General features: G+C 42.2%; 3 protein-coding genes across 3 annotated transcripts in view; 2 read left to right on the top strand and 1 right to left on the bottom strand.

Moving 5' to 3' along the window:
* The window catches only part of LOC109932226 (histone H4), a 118,839-nt gene that overhangs the window by 15,261 nt on the left and 81,764 nt on the right, over window positions 1–21,814 (bottom strand). The window lies entirely within an intron of this gene.
* Window positions 10,523–11,707, top strand: LOC125488150 (histone H2B type 1-M-like). The gene is made up of 2 exons (XM_048621063.1): window positions 10,523–11,110; window positions 11,502–11,707. The coding sequence occupies exons 1-2, from the start codon at window positions 10,734–10,736 to the stop codon at window positions 11,542–11,544; spliced, it is 420 nt and encodes a 139-aa protein (XP_048477020.1). The 5' UTR covers window positions 10,523–10,733; the 3' UTR covers window positions 11,545–11,707.
* LOC125488152 (late histone H2A.2.2-like) lies at window positions 12,296–15,070 on the top strand. The gene is made up of 2 exons (XM_048621066.1): window positions 12,296–12,554; window positions 13,172–15,070. Exon 2 carries the CDS (start codon window positions 13,419–13,421, stop codon window positions 13,809–13,811), a length of 393 nt encoding a protein of 130 aa, XP_048477023.1. The 5' UTR covers window positions 12,296–12,554; window positions 13,172–13,418; the 3' UTR covers window positions 13,812–15,070.

The following is a 21,814-nucleotide window of genomic DNA, read 5'->3' as shown; positions in this document are numbered from 1 at the left end:
AATAACAAAACTCACATATCTATACAGCAGAAACAGACACTGATTGCTGTGTGAAGACGCAATTGTATTTATCAATCGGTCCCTGTCGCTAAATGCCATGTGAATGTGTAAGGGTAGTGTAATGGGTATTTGACAAAGTACCACGTGGCAGACTACTCAAAAATAGAAAAGCTCATGAGATACAGAGCAATGTGTTTAAATTGGAACCAAAGTAGGCTTAGCAACAGGAAACAAATGGTAATGGTCGATGGTTGCCCTTGTGAATGGAAAGCTGTTTCAAGTGGTGTTCCACACGGCTTGGTATTGGGACCTCTGCTGTTTGTTTTATACATTAACAATTTGGACTTGAACATGAGGGACACAGTTTGGAAATTTGCAGACAATACAAAAATAACCATGTCATGGGTAGTGTAGAGGACAGCTATCAGCTCCGAAATGATATAGATGGTTTTGTGGCGTGGGCAGATAAGTGGCACATGGAGTTCAACTTTGATAAGTGTGAGGTAATGCATTTCGGAGGTGAAACAATAAATAGGAATACATGAGGCGGCGGCGGCAGTGGGTGTGGTAGATAAAGCGAGTAGTCTTGGTGTGCAAGTGCACCGGAATATGAAGGTAGCAGTACAGGTAGATAAGGTTATAAAAAAAGGTGTATATAATGCTGTCCTACTTTGGCAGAGGTTTGGAACATAAAAGTCGGGCAATAATGATGAAACTGCATAAGACACTAGTGAGGCTCGAACTGGAGTATTGTGTGCCGTTCTGGTCATCACATTACAGGAAGGATGTTACTGCTGTGGAGACAGTGCAGAGAAATTATACGAGAACATTGCCAGAGCTGGAGAATTGTAGCTACGAGGTGTGATTAGAGAGGTTGGTGTTGTATTTCTTGGAACAGTGAAAGCTGAGAAGTGTCATGATTGAGACATATGAAATTGGGAGGGGGAGAGAGAGTGGACAGGAAGAACCTGTTTCCCTTGGCAGAGAATTTAAAAACCATCGGTCATAGATTAAAGCGAAGTGGCAGAAGGATTAGAGGTGATGGGAGGAAAATCATTTTTACAAGAGGGTGCATATCTCAAATACCATGCCCGAGTTGGTGGTGGAGGCAGAGACTCTAACCTCTTTTAAGAACATACCTGAACCTCCACCTTAAGTTCTGTAAGCTGCAGGGCTATGGGATGTGTGCAGGAAGATGGGATTATGATGGCCATCTGGTGGTGTTCGGGTCAGCATGGGCATGATGAGCCAAAAGGACGCCTTCTGTGCTGGATCATTTAAGTTGATCTATAGATCTATATCATTCTGTCCATGTCAGTCTCTGCTGTGTAATACATAAATAATTTACCAAATTTGACAACTACACTCTCACGTTCAAGTAGGAATTGACATGAATAAATCAATAACTAAACTCGTATCCACAGACAAGTTTGCATGAGATAGTTGCAGTCATGGAGCTGTACAGGTATTGGTTACTTTCGGGACCTCACTCAAATGGTGTTGAAGTCTTTAAAAATGATCAGACAAGAAGCAGCTCAGGGCAAGATTGGAATCTGACCCATAGTTATGTTAGAATTCCTGGCGATAAATAAAATATCCAAGTGACTATGAACTAAATGTTGTGTTGATCAGTTAAATATTGTCAAACCCAACTGATGTTGGTTTACAGGAGCTATCTTTTCTGTCTTCCTATAGACAAACACTTGAAGGACCAAGACAATGTAACATTTCTTCAGGACAAAGCCAAGTGTGACCAACTCGTTCTAACAAACAGCAGGTATGTTACCACTATCAGAGCAGAGAACATCCTTTCCACAACCACAGAGCGGATTGAGTCAGACACACATTGAGCTTAATTTCCAACAGATATGTTCAAACCAACAGTAAAACAGCACAGAGGAAATGCAACTTTATTTTTCTTTTCTCTCCATTCAAAATGCCCAGTTCCAACAAATTTCACCATTCATAACCCATTCACATTTACACCATTTTTGAAGATGGATAGACTGTATCCTTGTCCAAAGTATACATTCAGGAATTGAAGGAAATCTACATAAAATTACTCTAATAACATCTATCACATTATGAATCACACCTCAACCCATAAAATTACTGATTGCTGACAATTAAGCCACTTTTAGAAGTAGAAAGCAACAAGTATGGATTGATACCTAACCTCTCAGATTCATATTACAGAAACAGACCAAAAAAAATTCATGATGAGACTCTCATATTGACTTTGCAGAAACTGACCGGTAAAGATTGATAAAAATATTCACATAATAGAAACTGGCATGCACACATTAATAACCACACTCACATTCACATAGCAAACTGACAGCAACTGAATGATAACTACACTCATATCCACATAGCAGAAACTGGCAGGAACATATTGATGATAACGCTCGCAATTTCACAGTGCATAAAGTGATAGGTACAGATTTATAACTGCACTCATATCCACAGATTTAAATAATACTGACAGGTACAGTTTGATAATTATACTCAAATATTCACAAAGTAGATTCTCACAGGTACATATTGATAACTTTACTTGCAAATTGATAGAGAAGAAACTTTTAGATACAAGTTGTTGTACATGCACATTTCCATATCGAAGAAATTGACAGGAATAGATTGAAAATAACCTCGGAGATAGCAAGAACTGCAGATGCTGGAGCCAGCCTTCCCAGTTTCACATGGCATAAACTGACACATACAGTTTGATAACTACTCTCATATTCACAGAGCAGAATCTGACAGGTCCTTATTGATAACTGCACTCACATGGTCACCGAGTAGAAACTGACAGAGATTGATAACAGTGACATGCAAAATTGCAGAAACTGACTGAAACAATTTGACAATTACTGTCACGTTTGCATTGCAGTTACTGTCAGGGTCAGATTAATAACTATGCTGTTGTTGATTTGCTTGCTAAGCTTGTAAGTTTGTTCACAGACGTTTCGTCACCATACTACTTAACATCATCAGTGCACCTGCAGTGAAGCAGTGGTGTTCTGTCCTGCTTGCTGTTTATGTGCCTTGGTTTTCTGGGGTGGGTGGCATCACTTCTGAATTTGTCTCTTAGCATATGGAGTCCAGCTTGACATGTTTGTTAATGGAGTTCCAGTTTGAGTGCCAGCCTCCAGGAATTCTGGTGCATGTCTTTAGTTGGCTTGTCCTAGGATGGCTACATTATCCCAGTCAAATTGGTGTCCCTCTTTGTCCATGTGTATTGAGATGAGTAATATTTGGTCATGTCTCTTGGTAGCTAGTTGGTGTTTATGAATCCTGATGGCTAGTTTCCTAATGTTTATGGCAGTGTTTTCATAATATCTTGTAAATAACGTTGGTTCTGTCAGTCGTGGTTGGCAGATCCTTTATTCTCATCAGTAGCTGTCGGTTTGTGGGCCACCATGATTCCTACTGGGCGGTGTAATCTGGTGGTCATTTCTGATATGTCCTTAATGTATGGCAGGGTGACTAATGTCTCTGGACGTGCTGTGTCTTCCTGTTGTCATCTGTTGAGTGGCTATTGGCGGACTATGCTTTTCGGGTAACCGTCATTTCTAAAGATACTGTATCAGTGTTCTTCCTTGGCTTTACACAGTTCTGGGTGCGACAGTGTATTGTGGCACACTTGAACAGGGTTTGATGCATCTCTGTTTATGGGTATTGGGATGATTGCTATTGTAGTTGAGTACCTGATCCGTATGGATTACAAACCTTAATAACTACACTTTCAGACTCTCAGAACTGAAACTGACAGATACAAATTGATAACTAAACATTCCGGTAGCAAAACAGTGTCATGGATAGACTGATAATTTCAGAAATACATTCACTGTGTAGAAACTGACAGGAAGAGAATGATATCTACACTCAGGTACCCACTTACCAGAAACTGGCAGGAACAGGTTGATGATAACACTCCCAGTTTAACATAGCATAAACTGGAAGGTATCGATTTATGACTACACGCAGGTATTCACAGAGCAGAACCTCATTGTTACATATTGAAAACTGCACTCACAAATTCATCTCACAGAAACTGACAGGTACAGATTGATAACTAAACTGTCATATTGACATAGCAGAAACTGAGAATGAACTCTCACATTCACACAGCAGAATGTGAATAGTATGGACTGATAACGGCACTTTCACATTCATGTTACAGAAACTGAGAGACATCAATGAATAACAACACTCTCATATTCAAGTCTGACAAACTGACAGGTACAGGGTGATAACTACACTGTCTCATTCCAATTGCATTAACTGACAGGTACAGATTGATGATGGACTCATACGTTCACATAACAGAGACAGATAGATAACTGCATTCATTCACAGAACACAAACTGTGTGGACGAGGTTGACAGCTGCACTCTCAGATTCACACAGCAGAAACTGACAGATCCAAATTAAAACTGCACTCATACATTCACAAATCAGAAACTGAAAGGTCCAGGTCGATATCTACACTCACATATTCACAAATCAGAAACTGTCATGAACAGACTGATAATAACAGTCTGTCTCCCACAGCATAACCTGACAGGTTCACTTTGATAACTACACACATTCACTGAGCAGAAAACACCAGGGATAAATTACATAACATAGAACATAGAACATAGAACATTACAGCGCAGTACAGGCCCTTCGGCCCTCGATATTGAGCCGACCTGTGAAACCAGTCTGAAGCCCATCTAACCTAAACTATTCCATTATCATCCATATGTTTATCCAATGACCATTTAAATGCCCTTAAAGTTGGCGAGTCTACTACTTTTGCAAATTGATAACTAAACTCACAGATGGACATTGCAGAAACTGACTGACATAGAAAGATAACTACACTCACCTTCTCACAGCAGAAAATGACAGGGACAGGTTGATAACTACAGTCACACATTCATATTACAGAAACTTTCAGGTTACACTCACAGGTCGACATGACAGAAACTTGACAGAGACAGACAGATAACTACACTCCCTTATTCACATTGCACATACCTACCAGAACAGTCTGACAACTACACTGTCATACTTGCATATCGGAAAGTGTCAGTTACACATTGATAACTGTGCTCAAATAGTCAGATGGCAGAAACTAAAATCACATTGATAACTAAACTCAAATATTGTAATAGCAGAAGCTATAGAGACTGAAAATGACACTCTCAGTCACAGAGCTTAAAACAAAAACTGACAGATACAGATTGATAGTAAGCTCACATTTCTTTATTCATTCACAGGACCAGGGTGTTGCTGGCTAGGCAGCATTTTTTGCCCATCCCTAATTGCTCAGAGGGCAGTTAAGAGTCAACCACATTGTTGTGAGTCTGGAAACACATGTAATCCAGACCAGGTAAGGATGGCAGTTTCCTTCCTCAAGGATATGAGTGAACCAGATGGGTTTTTCTGACAATCGACAACAGATTCATGGTCATCATTAGACCCTTAATTCAAATTCCACCATCTGCCAGGGCGGGATTCAAACCTGGGTCCCCAGACCATTATCTGGGTCTTTGGAGTAACATTCCAGTGATAATCACACTAGGCCATTGCCTCCCCCATTCACACAGCAGAAACTGGCAGGGAGACAATGATAATTACACAAACATTCACGTAACAGAAAATGACAGGCACTGACTAACAACTACACGGTCATATTTGTAGCGCAGAACTGACAGGGACAGATTGGTAAATACACTCACACATTCACACAGCAGTGACTGTCTGAGAAAGATTGATAACTGCGCTTTCGTATTCACAATACAGAAACTGGCAGGTACAAATTGACATTAACACTCCCAGTTTCACAGCATATTGACTGACACTCCCGCATAAACCTCATAGAAATTGTCAGGTACAGATCGATAATTAAACTCTCATTCACGTAGCAGAGACTGACAGGTAAAGACGGATGACAACAGTCATATATTTACATAGCAGGAACTGACAGGCATAGATGGATAACTACACTCACATATTTACAGCAGAAACTGAAAGGGGCAGGTTAATAACTACAGTCACATAGTTGAACTGCAAAACTGATAGGGTCACATTGATGACAACAGTCACACATTTACATGACAGAAACTGGCAGGTACAGATCGATAACTAAACTCACGTATTCACGTAGCAAAAACTGAGATAGAGACTGATAATGACAGTCATACATTCACAGAGCAGGGACTCACAGGCATAGATTGATAATTAAACTCATATTTTAACAAAGCAAAAACTGACAGGCATAGATTGGTGACTGTATTCACATAATCTCTCATAGCTGAAACTAACAGGTATGGATGGATAACTACATTCATGCATTCACACAGTAAATACTGACAGTGACTGATAGATAACTACACTGCCATCCTTTGTGTATCAGAAACTGTCAGGAACAGATTGGTGTGTCAATATTTCAGTGCAGTTATCAGAAGGTGACAGATACAGATTGACATCCAAACTCTCATATTCACATACCAGAAAATGGCAGGTACAAATTGATAACCACACTCACATGCGCACATCAGAGAAACTGACGGGGAAAGACTGATAAAAGCATTCACATCGCAGAGCCTGGCAGCAACAGAGTGATAACTAAACTCTCACATTCTTATAACAGAAACTGTCATGGATAGACTGAAAATTTATTTATCGAGCATAACCTGACAGGTACAGAGTGATAACTGCTGCCAAACATTCACAGAGCGCATACAAAAATGAACAGATTGATAACTAAACTCCCATTTTCACATGACAGGAAACTGACGGGGACAAATTAGTAAATACACTCATATATTCACGTAGCAAAGACTGATATGGACAGAATGATAACTACAATTACACATTCATGCAGCAGAATCTTTCAGGGTAGATTGATAATTGTACAAACAAACTGCCCAGGGAGAAACTGACAGTCACAGATTTAAAACCACACTCTCATATTCACCAAGTAAAACGTGGCAGGTACAGTGTGACAACTGAACTCAAATATTCACAGAACAATATCTCCCAGGTACAGTGTGATAACAAGGTTCTCACATCTGCCCAGCAGAAACTAAACTGACATATTGACGAAGCAGAAATTGGCAGGTACAGATTAATGCCTGCACACTCGTATTGATACAACAGAATGGGCATGTAGGGACTGGTCACAACACTCGTACATTCTTTTGTAGAAACTGACAGGCATAGATTGAGAATTACACCCATACATTCACATAGCGCAAATTGAAAGGTACAGACTAATAACGTCACACATTCGGACAGCAGAAATGACAGAAGAAGGTGACCTGAGATATTGAGGGATACTGAGACTCTGCTCAGGAAAAAGAAGAAGGCATACATTGGGTTTAAGCTATCAGACTCAGGTGAATCCCAAGATAGCTACAGAAAGTGTAATAGCACACTTAAGAGGGAAATCAGAAGGTCAGAAAGAGGGTATGAGATGGATCTGGCAGATTAGGTTAAAGATAATCCCAAGAGGCTCTATAGCTATATTAAGAGTAAAAGGGTGGCTAGGGAGAGAATAGGTCCCCTTAAAGGTCAACATGGTGGTCTATGTGTGGAGCCACAGGAGATGGGGGTGGGGTGGTGGATTTTTAATGAATATTTCTCCTCAGTGTTTGCTAAGGAGAGAACCATGGATGCTAAGGAAATAAGGAAACAAGTGGAGATCTGTTGGACCGCATACATATTACCAGAGAGATGTTTGCAGCCTTAGATCATATTAAGGTGGATGAATTCCCGAGGCTTGATCAAGTCCATCCTTGAATGATATGGGAGGCTAGGGAAGAAATTGCAGAGACCCTTGCAGAGATTTTTGCTTCATTTTTAGCCACTGGTGAAGTTCTGGAAGACTGGAGGGTGGCTAACGTTGTTCCATTGTTTAAGAAAGGGAGCAAAGACAAGCCAGGGAACTATAGGCCAGCGAGCCTGACATCAGTGGTACGCAAGTTATTGGAGAGGATACTGAGGGACAGGATCAACCAACATTTGGATAGTCAATGTCTGATTAGGGATAGTCTGCAAGGAATAGTGAGTTGGAAGTCATGCCTGACAAATCTTTTAGAGTTTTTCAAAGAGGTAACCAAGCAGATAGATCAGTGAATGTTGTCTGTATGGACTTTAGTAAGGCCTTTGACTAAGTCCTGCATGGCAGGCCAGTAAGGAAGGTTCGGTTGCATGGGATCCAGGGAGAGTTAGCTAATTGGATTCAAAATTTGCTTGATGGCAGGAAGCAGAGGGTGATGGTTGAAGGTTGTTTCTTGGATTGGAGGCCTGTGAAGAGTGGTGTGCCACAGGGGTCGGTGCTGTGACCTTAGTTATGTGTTATTTAAATAAATGATCTGGTTGTGAATGTACAAGGTATGATTAGTAAGTTTCCCAATGATACAATATTAGGAGGTGTTGTTGATAGTGAGGAAGGTTATCAAAAAATAACAGAGGGATCTTGATCAGATGGGGAAGTGGGCTGAGGATTGGCAATTGCAATTCAATACAGATAAGTGTGAGGTTTTGCACTTTGGAAAGTCAAACCAAGGTAGGACTTGCACAGTAAATGTTAAGGTCCTGAGGAGTGTTGTGGAACAGAGGCACCTTGGAATACAAGTACATGGCTCATTGAAAGTGACATCATAAGTGGACAGGGTGGTGAAGAAAGCATTTAGTATGCTGGCCTTCGTTGGTTGGAAAATTGAGTATAAGAGTTGGGATGTTATGTTACAGTTGTAGAAGTTGCTGGTAAGGCCACATTTGGAGGATTGTGTACAGTTTTGGTCATCCTGTTATAGGAAAGACATTGTTAAACTGGAAAGTGTGCAAAGAAGATTTACAAGGATGTTGCTGGGACAAGGAGGCCTCAGTTATAGGGAGAGGTTGGCCAGGAGAGTACTTTATTCCTTGGAACATAGGAGAATGAGTTATGACCTTATTAAGGTGTGTAAAATCATAATGGGCACAGGTAGGAAGAATGCATACAGTGTATTTTTCCCCAAGGATGGGGAATTGAAAACTAGAGGGCAAAGGTTTAAGGTGAGAGGGCAAAGATTTAAGAAGGACATGAGAGAGTGGTGCATTTGTGGAATAGGCGGCCAGAGAAAGTGGTTGAGGCAGGCACAATAGCAGCATTGAAAAAAAAACATTTGAATAGCAAGGATTTAGAGGGATATGGACCAAATTCAGGAAATTGGAACTAGCTGAATCGGCACCATGGTCAGCATGAACCAGTTTGAACTGAAGGGCCTTTCTCCATGCTGTATCACTGTATGACTGTATGACCTCAGACTACATTGGGACCTTGATCAAAAGGACCAATGGGCTGGGGAGTGTCAGATGGAGTTTAATCTTGATAAGCATGAAGTGCTACATTTTATAAGGGAAAATCAGGGCAGGACTTGCAAGCTCCAGGGAAGCCAAACCGAAGGGTCTTCGAGTGCAGGTTCATAGCTCCTTGAAATGGAATCACAGATAGACAGGTAAGCAAAGAAGGCGTTTAATACACTTGCCTTTATTGGTCAGTGCATTGAATGTACAGATTGGGAGGTCAAGTTGCGACTGTACAGAACATTGGTTAGGCTACTTTTGAAAAACTGCATTCAGTTCTGGTGTCCCCTTAAAATAGGGAACGTGTTTTTAAACTTGAAAGGGTTCAGAAACATGTTTAAAATGTTGTTGCCACGGTTGGAGGCTTGGCCTTTTGGGAGAGACTGAATAGACAGGGCTTATTGGGGCTTATTTTCCACGGAGTGTTGGAGGCTGAGTGGTGACCTCCTAGAAGATTATAAAATTATGAGGGGCATGGATAGGGTGAATAATCAAGTTCTTTTGCTCAGAGTAGAGGGATCCAAAACTAGAGGGCATGGGTTTAAGGTGAGAGGTGAAAGGTTTAAAAGTAACCTAAGGTGAGCAACGTTTGCTCGCAGCGAGTGGTGCGTAACGGGATTGAACTGCCGAAAGATGTGGTGGAGGATGGGACAATTACAATATTTAAAAGGCTTCTGGATGGGTACAGGATTAGGAAGGGTTTAGAGTGAAATGGGCCAAATAATGGCAAATAGGACTAGATTAATTTACGATATCTGGTTGTCATGGCCGAGGTGGACCCAAGAGTGCTATACATCTCTATGACTGTATGACAGGAACAGATTGTGAGAGAGTAATAATCATTCACACTGCATAAACAGACAGGGACCGATAGATAACTGCACTCGCATTTTCACATAGCAGAGACTGACAGATATTCGACAAATTATCCCTCAATAAACCTGAATCTCTTAACAACACAATACTATTAACAGTGTAATGCGGAAATCACAGAGAGTGATGAAACAAAATAATATGTTACACACAAAAGATTGTCATGAGCAGAATAAAACACATTGCCACAATTAAAATCTCACAGGTACTGTGTTCAAAATATCATTAAATGACAATAACCAGTTCATTTTAGAGTGAGCCAGGAGTTTGATCCGTGTACAAAATTTGGTTTGTGTTTCGCATTTCATTGCAAATCCTGACAGATCCCCATTGTGTCCCACACTAACCAATCACAGCGAGGCTGATGTCATGGTTTGACACTATTGTAAACTACCCAATCAGGAACAAGGATTTCCCCCATCCTTAATTAGCATTGTTGACGACGTCAGGCTATTAAAAATCGAGCTCCGAGCCTTTTTTCTTTCATTCTGTGTCTGAAAGTGACCATCGCTATGGCCGATGAGAAGAAAACGCAGCCAATCTCCAAGAAGGGCGCGAAGAAAATTATCAAGAAGGCGCCGGGTAAAGGCAGCAAGAAAAGGAAACGATCCAGGAAAGAAAGTTACTCCACCTACATCTACAAAGTGATGAAGCAGGTTCACCCCGACACCGGCATCTCCTTCAAGGCCATGAGCATCATGAACTCGTTCGTCAACGATATTTTCGAGCGTATCGCGGGGGAGGCTTCCCGCCTGGCCCATTATAACAAGCGCAGCACCATCAGCTCCCGGGAGATCCAGACCGCCGTGCGGCTGCTGCTGCCAGGGGAGTTGGCCAAGCACGCCGTGTCGGAGGGTACAAAGGCGGTGACCAAGTACACCAGCTCCAAGTGAGACACCAAATTGTGCTGAGAAAAACTCCTCTAAAACCCAATTGCTCTTTTCAGAGCCACCCACAACTTCCCTGAAACAGCTGAACCAACTTATTTTGCAAATGATTCTGGGTTTGTACTATTAATGTCCCCAGGCTTTTTTTATATATAAATGTTTTAGAAGTTAATGTTTGGTCCCTGATCTTCTGCCCTTTATTTTCGGTTGCGGCCATACCCTGTCTCTTTTCCCTGCATCTACAGAGAGCATAATTATCGCCACTGAGTCATTTCTCAGCAACTTCCATTTTCTCAAGTTACTCTTTAACACTTGATCACGCTGGAAAATAAAATTAACTTCCGAATCCCATGAATAGAGTTTACAATCTACTTGTTTTTCTTTTAATTTCAGGATGAACCGAGATGAAGCCAGAGCAGCTGCTGAATTGCGATAGCAAGTGTGAAATTGTGCCTGAAGTCTGATCAAGGACAACAGGCGACGGCAACTTCAAACTGTTGTTTAAAGTTTGAACGCGCTCACCCGGAAGAACATTGTGTCAGGTTTGATCAATACTCGGTGTGCACTTCAAAAGTAAAATTAAAACAAAAAAAAGTGCAGTATGCAGTGCTTTTGTATTGTTCTTTCTCTTTCCGCTTGTTCCTAACTTCAGAAAATTCTATTCAGATGCAGAAATGGACAGATTCAAGTAGACTAGAGAATGCGATAAAGAAAAATTTGTGTAAAGTATCCATTTGTAATGTCAATGTAATTTAACTTATAAAAGAAAAGTTAAATTGTTCATTCTTCTTCCTCTTTTGTCCATGTTGCACGGTTTTTCAAACAAATCGCGGTCTGTTCTGAACCCTGAATTCCACCTGAGGCAACGAAAAAAGGTGACCCCGTATTTGAGTTCCACGAATAGAAATATCTTGCGATATCAGTTTTATTTCAATTTCCAAATCTTTCCGCGGGATTTGTGATTTTTTTTTTTTCAAAATGCAGTATGTGGGGCTTTCTGCTGTCGCTGATAGGCTTTCAAAATGAACCGAGATCAACCGGAAAGTCTGATCTATCACAATAAGTAAGGGCCACTTTAGAAAATTGCCTGAAGACAGTGATGCCTATTTATGCGCTCAGCCGGATGAACGTTGCCTGATGGCTTATCAACATATTGGGGAGCGTTTAAAATGTGAAATGCAAAAACAGAAGATGCAGCCTGCGGACTGGCGCTTTGTTTTATTTTGTTTCAGCCTGTTCTTAAGATTCGGAAAACTCCATTCAAATCAGAGACAACAAGGTGCAGGGCTGGATGAACACAGCAGGCCAAGCAGCATCATAGGAGCAGAGAGGCTGACGTTTCGGGCCTAGACCCTTCATCAGAAATGGATGGATTCAATTAGGTCATGGAGTGAGATAGAGAGATGGAGTGAAGTTTCCATTTGTAATCTAAAAGGAAACGAAATCGTAAGTATTTATGCACTATTCTTTGTAAAACGTCTTCTTCGTTTTGTCCACATTGGCGGGCTTTTCAAATCTGAAAGAAAACGGTTGATGATTTGGCGCCGGTATTTTTCAACGGTTTCCACAGTGAGGAATTTTGTTTTATTTTCAAATCTCCCCGCGTGTTCTCTCCGGTTTTGCAGAAAGCTACAAATGAGGCTTTCTGCTGTCGGGTGGAGAATTTCAAAGTGAACCGAAATGAAACTAGAACAGCTGCCGGATTGGCATAGTAAATATAGATCTCTTGTTGAAGTCTAATCTAGTGCAATAGGGAGGGCGATTTTAAAATATTGTTCAAAGCATTAATGCGCTCACCTGGACAAAAAAAAAAGTAGTTGTGTCATCCTTTTCTCAATATATCTGGGTGCTGATGTGAAATAGAATCTGTGCAGCGAACAGATTTCGTCAGGATTTTTTCTTTTGCTTCCGTTTATTCTTAAGGTTCGGGGAAACAATCCTTTCATGGTCACAAAGAGTCAGATTTAAGAAGGCTAGGGAACGAGAGAGAGCGATTGTGTGAAGTATGTCGGTGTAATCTAATAGTAAATTAAATCAAATATGTATGCATTTTTTTTTGTTAGACTTCTTCCTGGTTTGTACATAATGGCTGGTTTTTGGAGTTTGAAAGAAAGCGGTTGATGGCTTGGCGCCGGTATTTTCCGCCTCCTCTCCGGATTGGTGAGTGAAGCAGATATCTGATTGGGAATTGAAACTATATTAGGAGATGCTGAACAATGTTGCCAATCAGCAATGGCCGCACCACCATTGCTCCCGAAACTATAAGAGGGCGGAATGTGGACAGTGCATCGTGATTGAGAGATTGTGGCCATGTCTGGGAGAGGAAAGGGCGCTGGTGGGAAAGCTCGCTCCAAGGCGAAGTCCCAGTCGTCCCGGGCGAGCCTGCAGTTCCCGGTGGGCCGTGTTCACAGGCTCCTGAGAAAGGGTAATTATGCTGAGCGTGTGGGTGCCGGAGCGCCGGTCTATCTGGCTGCGGTGCTCGAGTATCTGACGGCTGAAATCCTCGAGCTGGCTGGTAACGCGGCCCGGGACAACAAGAAGACCCGCATCATCCCCAGGCACCTCCAGCTGGCTGTGCGCAACGACGAGGAGCTCAACAAGCTGCTGGGAGGGGTGACCATCGCTCAGGGCGGGGTGCTGCCTAATATCCAAGCCGTGCTGCTACCCAAGAAAACCGCCGCTGGGGGCGCCACTAAAAAGTGAAGAGACCGTTATTTCATCTGACAACCCAAAGGCTCTTTTAAGAGCCACCCACAGCATCTGTGAAAGAAACTCGTCCCTCCCCACTGTCGGAATGACTTGTTTGCTTTAATTGTTTGATGTCAGTTTCAGTCCCGTTGTTATTGGATACTCTTACTGTCACTGCGTGTATGATCGAACATGAAATCTTTACGAACAGCCTCCAGTCGGTCACGTTCACGTCAAGAACGGAAGCCCATGGAGACTGAGACGTTTATCATGAATTTATAGTAAATCGCAATTGTAATAGCGTTCGGATTGCATTATTTGTTCCTGCTCTGTAACTGCCTCTGACTTTAATCATCGTCCTATGAATGTATCTCTCTGTCTCACCGGTTTCATATTTCCTTTGATGGCATTTTGGAATACCCAATGTAGCAAGTACATTCAGTTTTAATGATGAGTGGTCACGCTCAACTTCACCTCGACGCTTTATTCTCGAGTACTTTCGTGAACAGACTCCTCTTTCATGTCCGTCGAGAGGGGGCCACAGTCATTTTCAGCCACTTCTTTGGTTCAATTTGCTCTTTAATACTCGATCAGTCAGAGAGCTACAAGCCCCGTTGGGATGTGACCTGAGTTTGACCCCTGGCAAACAAAAGAAGTGTCCAATCTTTAAATCCCACGAATATGTACGTTTTACCCTTACTTCTTAACTTTCAAAACACCGAGGGGTTTTGTCCGTTTGCAGAATGCTGTCAGCAAGGCTTTCTGCTGTCTATTAGAAGCTTTCAAAATAAACCAAGATAAAACCAGAACAACTGCCTGACTGCAACTCAGTCAAGCAGCACAGAAACAGACCCTTCGGACCAACCAGTCCATGCCGACCATAATCTCAAACTAAACTAGCCTCACCTGCCTGATCTTGGCCCATAACCCTCCAAACCTTCCCTAATCATGTACTTGTCCAGATGTCTTTGAAACATTGTGACTGTATCCATATCCGTCAGTTCCTTTGCACGTTCATTCGACACACAAACCACACTTAAAATAAATCGTTTTTAAATCTTCCTTCTCTTAACTTAAAAATATGGCCCCCTAGTCAAAAAGTTCCCCCACCCTATGAGAAAAAGATACCTATCCATTCAGCTTACCTACACCCCTCAAGATTTTAAAACTTCTATAAGTTCACCCCTCAAGCTCTTATACTCCAGGGGGAAAAGAAATTCCCAGCCTATTCGGCCTGTCCTTATAACTCAAACCCTTTATTTCCAGCAACATCCTGGTAAATCTTTTCTGAAGCCTCTCCAGCTCAATAATGTCCTTCTGGTAACAGGGTGACCAGAACTTGAGACAGTACTTCAGAAGAAGTCTCAATAATGTCGTGTACAACCTCAACATCCTGTTCCAACTCCAATACTCAAAATTCTTTGAGGATGTGGTGTATATGGAATTTAGCAAGGCATTTGATAAGGTTCCCCATGGTCGGCTCATTTGGAAAGTAAGAAGGCACGGGATTCAAGGAAATTTGGCTGTCTGGCTACAGAATTGGCTGTCCTGCTCCCACCCTCTGTCTTCTATTGATGGAAAGTATTCAGCTTGGAGCTCAGTGACCAGTGGTGCTCCACAGGGATCTGTTCTGGGACCTCTGCTCTTTGTGATCTTTATAAATGACTTGGATGAGGAAGTGGAAGGGTGGGTTAACAAGATTGCCAAAGACACTGAGGTTGTTGGAGTTGTGGATAGTGTGAAGGGCTGTTGTAGGTTGCAACAGGACATTGACAGGATGCAAAGCTGGGCAAAGAAGTGGCAGATGGCATTCAACCTGGAAAAGTGTGAAGTAATTCATTTTGGAAAGTCAAATTCTTGACCATGTGGAGGAACAGGGATCTTGGGGTCCACGTCCATAGATCCCTCAAAGTTGCTACCCAAGTTGATAGGGTTGTTAAGGCGGCGAATGATGTGTTGGCTTTCATGGGTAGGGGAAGTGAGAATAAGAGTTGGGAGTTAAGCTGCAGCTCTATAAAACCCTCGTTAGGCCACACTTGGAATATTGTTTTCAGTTCTGCTCGCCGCACTATAGGAAGGATGTAGAAGCTTTAGAGAGAGTGCAGATATTTACCAGGTTGCTGCCTGGACAGGAGGATAGGTCTTACGAGGAAAGGTTGAGAGAGCTAGGAAGTTTCTCATCAGAGCAAAGAAGGATGAGATGTGACTTGATAAATGTGTACAAGATGATGAGAGGCATGGATAGAGTGGATAGCCAGTAACTTTTTTTCCCCCAGCGTGGAAACGACTATTACGAGGAGGCATAATTTTAATGTGATTGGAGGAAGGTATGGGGAGATGTCAGAGGTAGATTACAGAGGGAGTGGTGAGTGTGTGGAATATGCTGGTGGTGGTGGTACGAGTAGATTCAGATACATTAGGGACATTAAAGCAATTCTTAGAGGCATGTGGACAGTAAAATGTAGGGTATGCAGGGAAGTTTGATCTTAGACCCATTGTGGGTCGAAGGACCTGTACTGTGCTGTACTGTTCTATGTTCTAAGAGGTCTTAGCAATGAAGCCAGGCACCACGTTGTCTACATCTGATGCAAACTTCAAAGAATTATATACTTGACCCATCAGGTTTCTGTTCCACAACACTACCCAAGGCCCTTCTTGTAATTGTACAAGCCCTGCCCCTGTCTGTTTTTTCCAAAAAATACAACACCTCAATAACTCCATCTGCCACTCCTCAGGCCATTGACTCAATTGATCAGGATCTCTTTGTAATCTTAGATAACCTTCTTCACTGTCCACTATGCCAATAATTTTGGTGACATCTACAAAATTACTCACCATGCCTTCTACATGCTCATCTAAATCATTTCTGTAAGAGATAAACAAAAGGGGACCCAGCACAAATTGGAATGGAACACTGCTAATAACAGGCCTCCAGTCCAAAAAGTAACTTTCCACCCCTGTCTCCTGCCATCAAGCCAGTTTTGTATCCAATTGGCAGGCTCACCGATGCCTTGCAATCTAACCTTACTATTTAGTCTGCCATGCAGAACCTTGTCAAAGACTTGGTGTAGGAGCATACTCCTCCCCATTACCGCGATGCACATCACCACGCTCACCCCGCCCCAGCTAGAGCCAAAACTTCAGGAGGCAGGCCGGATTCAGGCGACTGGAAGATGTTTATTGAAGAAGAAACCAGTTAAAGCAGGCAGAGGGCCAAAGGATCTTCCTCAATCTGGCCTCAATGTCAGAAGGCAATTTTTGCCTTAATCTACAGCTCAGATTGGAAGAGAGGTCAATGACACACTCTGATTTTACAAGGAAGTACAGCATTTTTATACACTTTGTTACAATAATCAAGTGCAAAGCAGTCACTGTCCTTCCTCTCTAATCCAAATACCCAATCCCATGGGACAACTAATCAATCATGGACATTCCTCGGGACAGGCCCAGGTTCTCATGAACTCAATGTTTACTCAACATTGCCATTGCTGGGCCTTGGTATATTTCTATGCATCCTATTAATTCACATTTCGTAAGTTATTAGTTATACTCCTTCTGGTCTGTCCTTGACCTTTTTTTTAAATAAACCTCTTAGAGCTGTTTGAATCTTGTTATTCTTGGCATTGTGCGTGTCACCTTTTTCAAAATTAATCAATCCTTTTCTATTTCCCACCATCCTGTATATATAAGGCAGTTACTTTTTAAGTAATAGCTACATGATTAATTCCTGTTATAAGATTAGTCATAAAGTGTAAAGTTCTACAGCTACTTTTGCTGCCAGCACTTTGTAACTCATGACTTGGACCAATCTATCATGTTCAGGGTGTGAGATAAGGCATGTCCTAAAGCTAAACTTTCACTTCTGGGTTTAAATGATTTTTCCCCTACTGCTTATATTATCTTCTGGTTATATGTTGAAACCTACTTCTGTGAATATCGGAATATTTCTTTAAATAGAACATTTGTCTTAATACTATAGTTTTAAAAAGCTAATTACTGCAAAGTATATTTAGCTGTTGTTCTTTTTTGCAGCTGTTTAGGGAGTTAATCTAAGCTAAGATTTAGACCCCTGGTGCTATATCTTTCGTGGAGCAACATCCTGGCAGTAATGGGACTGGGGTCATTTGTCCATTCTTAGGCAATCTCTTATCAAAACTGTCTCAGATGATGAGTTACAGGGCCTTTGTACAACTTTGGGTAGCTCTGTTCCAAGGTACTATTATGTTTGGTGTATGGAGGTACAGGTCACTTTGTATGGACAGGTAGGGGTAAGCCCTACACTTTGCTAAAGTCCAAGTAAACAATGCCTACTGCTCTGCTCTCAATCATCTTGGGTACTAACACAAAAATAATTCAATCAACTTTTGAGATAGGATTTCCCTCACACAAAACCATGTTGACTATCCCTAACCATTCCTTGAAAACCCCCACCCACCCCATACATATGAATCCTATCTTTTGGAATCATCACCAACAACGTACCCACCACATAATTCAGACTCACAGGCCTATACTTCCGAAGCTTCTCCTTACATCCCTTATTTAAAAGAAAGGCGCATAAGCCAACCTCCAGTCATGCAACACCTCACTGTCGTATTAGATGATACAAATATTGCTGCAAGGGGTTCTGCAATTTCCTCCTTAGCTTCCTACAATATCCTCGGATACACTATATCAGATCTTGGAGATTTATTCAACTCTACACTTTCTAAGACCTCCAGCAGTTCCTCTTCTGTAATGTCACCAGTTTTCAAAATATCAATATTTATTTCCCAAGTTCTCTAGCTTCTATTTCTCTCCCCCAGCATTTTTTTTTTAAATTAATTGTTCAGTTCCTATCCCTCCTGTCTTCTGACATTCAATACAAAGACTATGTATTTGATTTTTAAGGGCACTACTCTCTCTCCAGCCACTTGCTTGCTTTTACTGATCTTGCAGAATCTCTGGATTATCCTGAACTTTATTGCCAAAGCGATCTTGAATCCTCTCTGCCGTCCTGATCTCTTCAGAATGCCCCGACACTCTGTAGAGTTCCCTTACTAACACATCAGTAACTAGCCCTGCCCTATTACCGAAAAAAGGTAATTTTTTTTCCGGTCTTCACACTCATTTGAACCCAGTTGTCTGTACCAACTAGGATTTCTTTTATATTCTCAACTTGAACCTCAATATCTTCATTCATCCATTGTTCCTTCATCCTCCCAGCCTCATCTTTCACTCTCACAGGAACATAATAACTCTGAACTTTCATATGACACCTGTGAAAGCCTTCCACTGATCAGACATCTCCTTACCTGTGAACAGTCTGCTACAAACTGGCAGTACAGTGGCTCAGTGGTTAGCACTGCTTCCTCACAGCACCAGCAACCCAGGTTTGATTCCAGCCTCGGGTGACTGTGTGTGGAGTTGGTGTGTTCTCCCCATGTCAGCATGGGTTTCCTCTGGGTGTGCAGGTTTTCTCACACAGTCCAAAGACATGCAGGGTAGGTGGATTGCCATACTAAATTGCCCATAGTGCTGCTGGGATATGTGGGTTAGATAGAAGAATGTGCCTTGGGTGGGATGCTCTTCAGGGGGTGGTGTGGACTTGTTGGGCTGAATGGCCTGTTTCCACACTTCAGGGCTTCTATTACATGGCTTTTGAAAGCACTCGTCTCATACCATTAATATTTGCCTCACTTCAATTAAAAACTTGAACTTTCATTGAAGGATTACCTTATTCAATAACTAGTTTAAAACTAATAGAATTACAAGCATAGACCCAAAGTGTTCCCGCACTGTCACATCAATCACTCGCCCTGCCCAATTACTGAAGAAAAGGTTGTTGTTAGTCACTAACAGTCCCCATTAATAACTATTCACCCTCCCAGCCTGATCGTTAGCAACTCCTTTGTCTGTCCAACTGTCTTTCTCTCTTTGGACTGTATCCTATCATTTACTCCCAAGCCTACCCACCTCCCTACTTTCTGCATATAAACTGAAGTTTGCCCAGCTACCATCAGTTCTGAGGAAAGGTCACCAGACCCGAAACGTTAACTGTTTTCTCCTTCAGATGATGCCAGACCTGCTGAGCTTTTCCAGCAACTTTGTTTTGGTTCCTGGTTTACAGCATCCGCATTTCTTTCGGTTTTTAACTGAAGAAAAAGGTTATTTTTTCCCCCTTGTCTCCACCAGGAATATTTAATGTTAAAGAAAATTTTCTTGAACACAATTAGCAATTTCTTCACTATCCAAACCTTTGACACTATCTTAGTCACACACAACGTTTGGAAAATTGAAATCCCCTAATACAACCTTATTATCCTTACATATGTCTGAGGTCTCTCTACATTTCCGTTCCTCTGACGATTGTGGGGCCTATTAATACAATCGCACCAAGGTGATCATTCATTTCCTTTTTCTAATTTCAACTCATATTTTCACTGGACAACTTTTAAGAAATATCTTCAACAGTTACAGTAGTAAGGTGTTGTGGACCTGCTGGAATAAGGGAGGGAGGCTTTACAATAGTAGTGAAAAAAAATGGTGTCCCTGTCAATACACCCACCGGGAAGCACGTTCATGGAATCCCAACACAGCAAGAAGAGACCATTTTTGACTGATAGAATCTGAACGAAACTTCCGAAAAGCATTTACACAAGTCGGATTAATTGAATAAGGTTGAGGTTCAAAGCTGAAAATAGAAACAAGAAGGATACTAGATATAGAAAATGGGGTTTAAATTAATCTCTTGGACAGGATAAAAAAAGGTGTAAGTGCATTCTGAAGAGGGAGATCAGGAGGGCAAAGAGGGGATATGAGATAGCGGTAAAGATAATCCGTAGAGATTCTACAAATTGATTTAAAGAAACATAGTGGCGACAGGGACGGAGAGAAGCCCCTTGTGGAATGAGGGAATCAAATTGTGCGAACTACACATTTTGTAATCTCAAATCAAATCAACTAGTAAGTACACTCGCATTCTTCTGCTTAAAACCGCCTCCTGCTTTCTACATGTTGATGGGAGTTTCAAATTTGAATGAAAGCTTTCAATGATTTGGCGCCATTTTCCCTGCGCTCCTTCTCATCCATGGTCACAGTTACAGAAAAAAGAAACTGCAGATGCTGGAATCCAAGGTAAACAAACAGGAGGCTGGAAGGAGAGGTGGAGGAAATGTCAAGGGAGGCAAAGAGGAGAGAGGTTTTACCACGATTTTCTAATCTCCTGCACACAGGGAGCCCGTACTTCAATTATGTTCCGTGATCACTTGAAATGTAAATTCCTAATTTCACTGCCGCTTCTTGACTTTCCATGTCTGTCACACAAACGTATCAGTCCAACGACAACAAGGTGCAGGGCTGGATGAACACAGCAGGCCAAGCAGCATCATAGGAGCAGAAAGGCTGACGTTTCGGGCCGAGACCCTTCATCAGAAAAGGGGGAGGGGAAGGGGGTTCTGAAATAAATAGGGAGAGAGTGGGAGGCGGATAGAAGATGGATAGAGGAGAGGATAGGTGGAGAGGAAACAAACAGGTCGAAGAGGCGGGGATGGAGCCAGTAACGGTGAGTGTAGGTGGGGAGTTAGGGAGGGGATAGGTCAGTCCAGGGAAGACAGACAGATCAAGGGCGCGGGATGAGGTTAGTAGGTAGGAGATGGGGGTGCGGCTTGAGATGGAAGGAGGGGATAGGTGGGAGGAAGGACAGGTTAGGGAGGCGGGGACGAACTGGACTGGTTTTGGGATGCGGTAGGGGGAGGGGAGATTTTGAAGCTTGTGAAATCCACATTGATACCATTGGGCTGCAGGGTTCCCAAGCGGAATATGAGTTGCTGTTCCTGCAACCTTCGGGTGGCATCGTTGTGGCACTGCAGGAGGCCCAGGATGGACATGTCGTCTGAGGAATGGGAGGGGGAGTTGAAATGGTTCGCGACTGGGAGGTGCAGTTGTTTATTGCGAACCGAACGTAGGTGTTCTGCAAAGCGGTCCCCGAGCCTCCGCTTGGTTTCCCCGATGTAGAGGAGGCCACACCGGGTACAGCG

This window comes from Rhincodon typus, unplaced genomic scaffold (assembly GCF_021869965.1).
Source record: "Rhincodon typus isolate 14 unplaced genomic scaffold, sRhiTyp1.1 hic_rhity00000051, whole genome shotgun sequence".
In the NCBI taxonomy this organism is placed as follows: Eukaryota; Metazoa; Chordata; class Chondrichthyes; order Orectolobiformes; family Rhincodontidae; genus Rhincodon; species Rhincodon typus.
This window is presented reverse-complemented; position numbering and strand designations above follow the sequence as displayed.

What these genes read in the sequence shown, in the direction of transcription:
- LOC125488150 (XM_048621063.1), top strand. Translation starts at nt 10,734, where the DNA reads ATGGCCGATGAGAAGAAAACGCAGCCAATCTCCAAGAAGGGCGCGAAG. An exon ending in ACCAAGTACACCAGCTCCAA is followed by an intron (nt 11,111 to 11,501) that starts GTGAGACACCAA and finishes TTTTAATTTCAG; the next exon opens with GATGAACCGAGATGAAGCCA.
- LOC125488152 (XM_048621066.1), top strand. Translation starts at nt 13,419, where the DNA reads ATGTCTGGGAGAGGAAAGGGCGCTGGTGGGAAAGCTCGCTCCAAGGCG.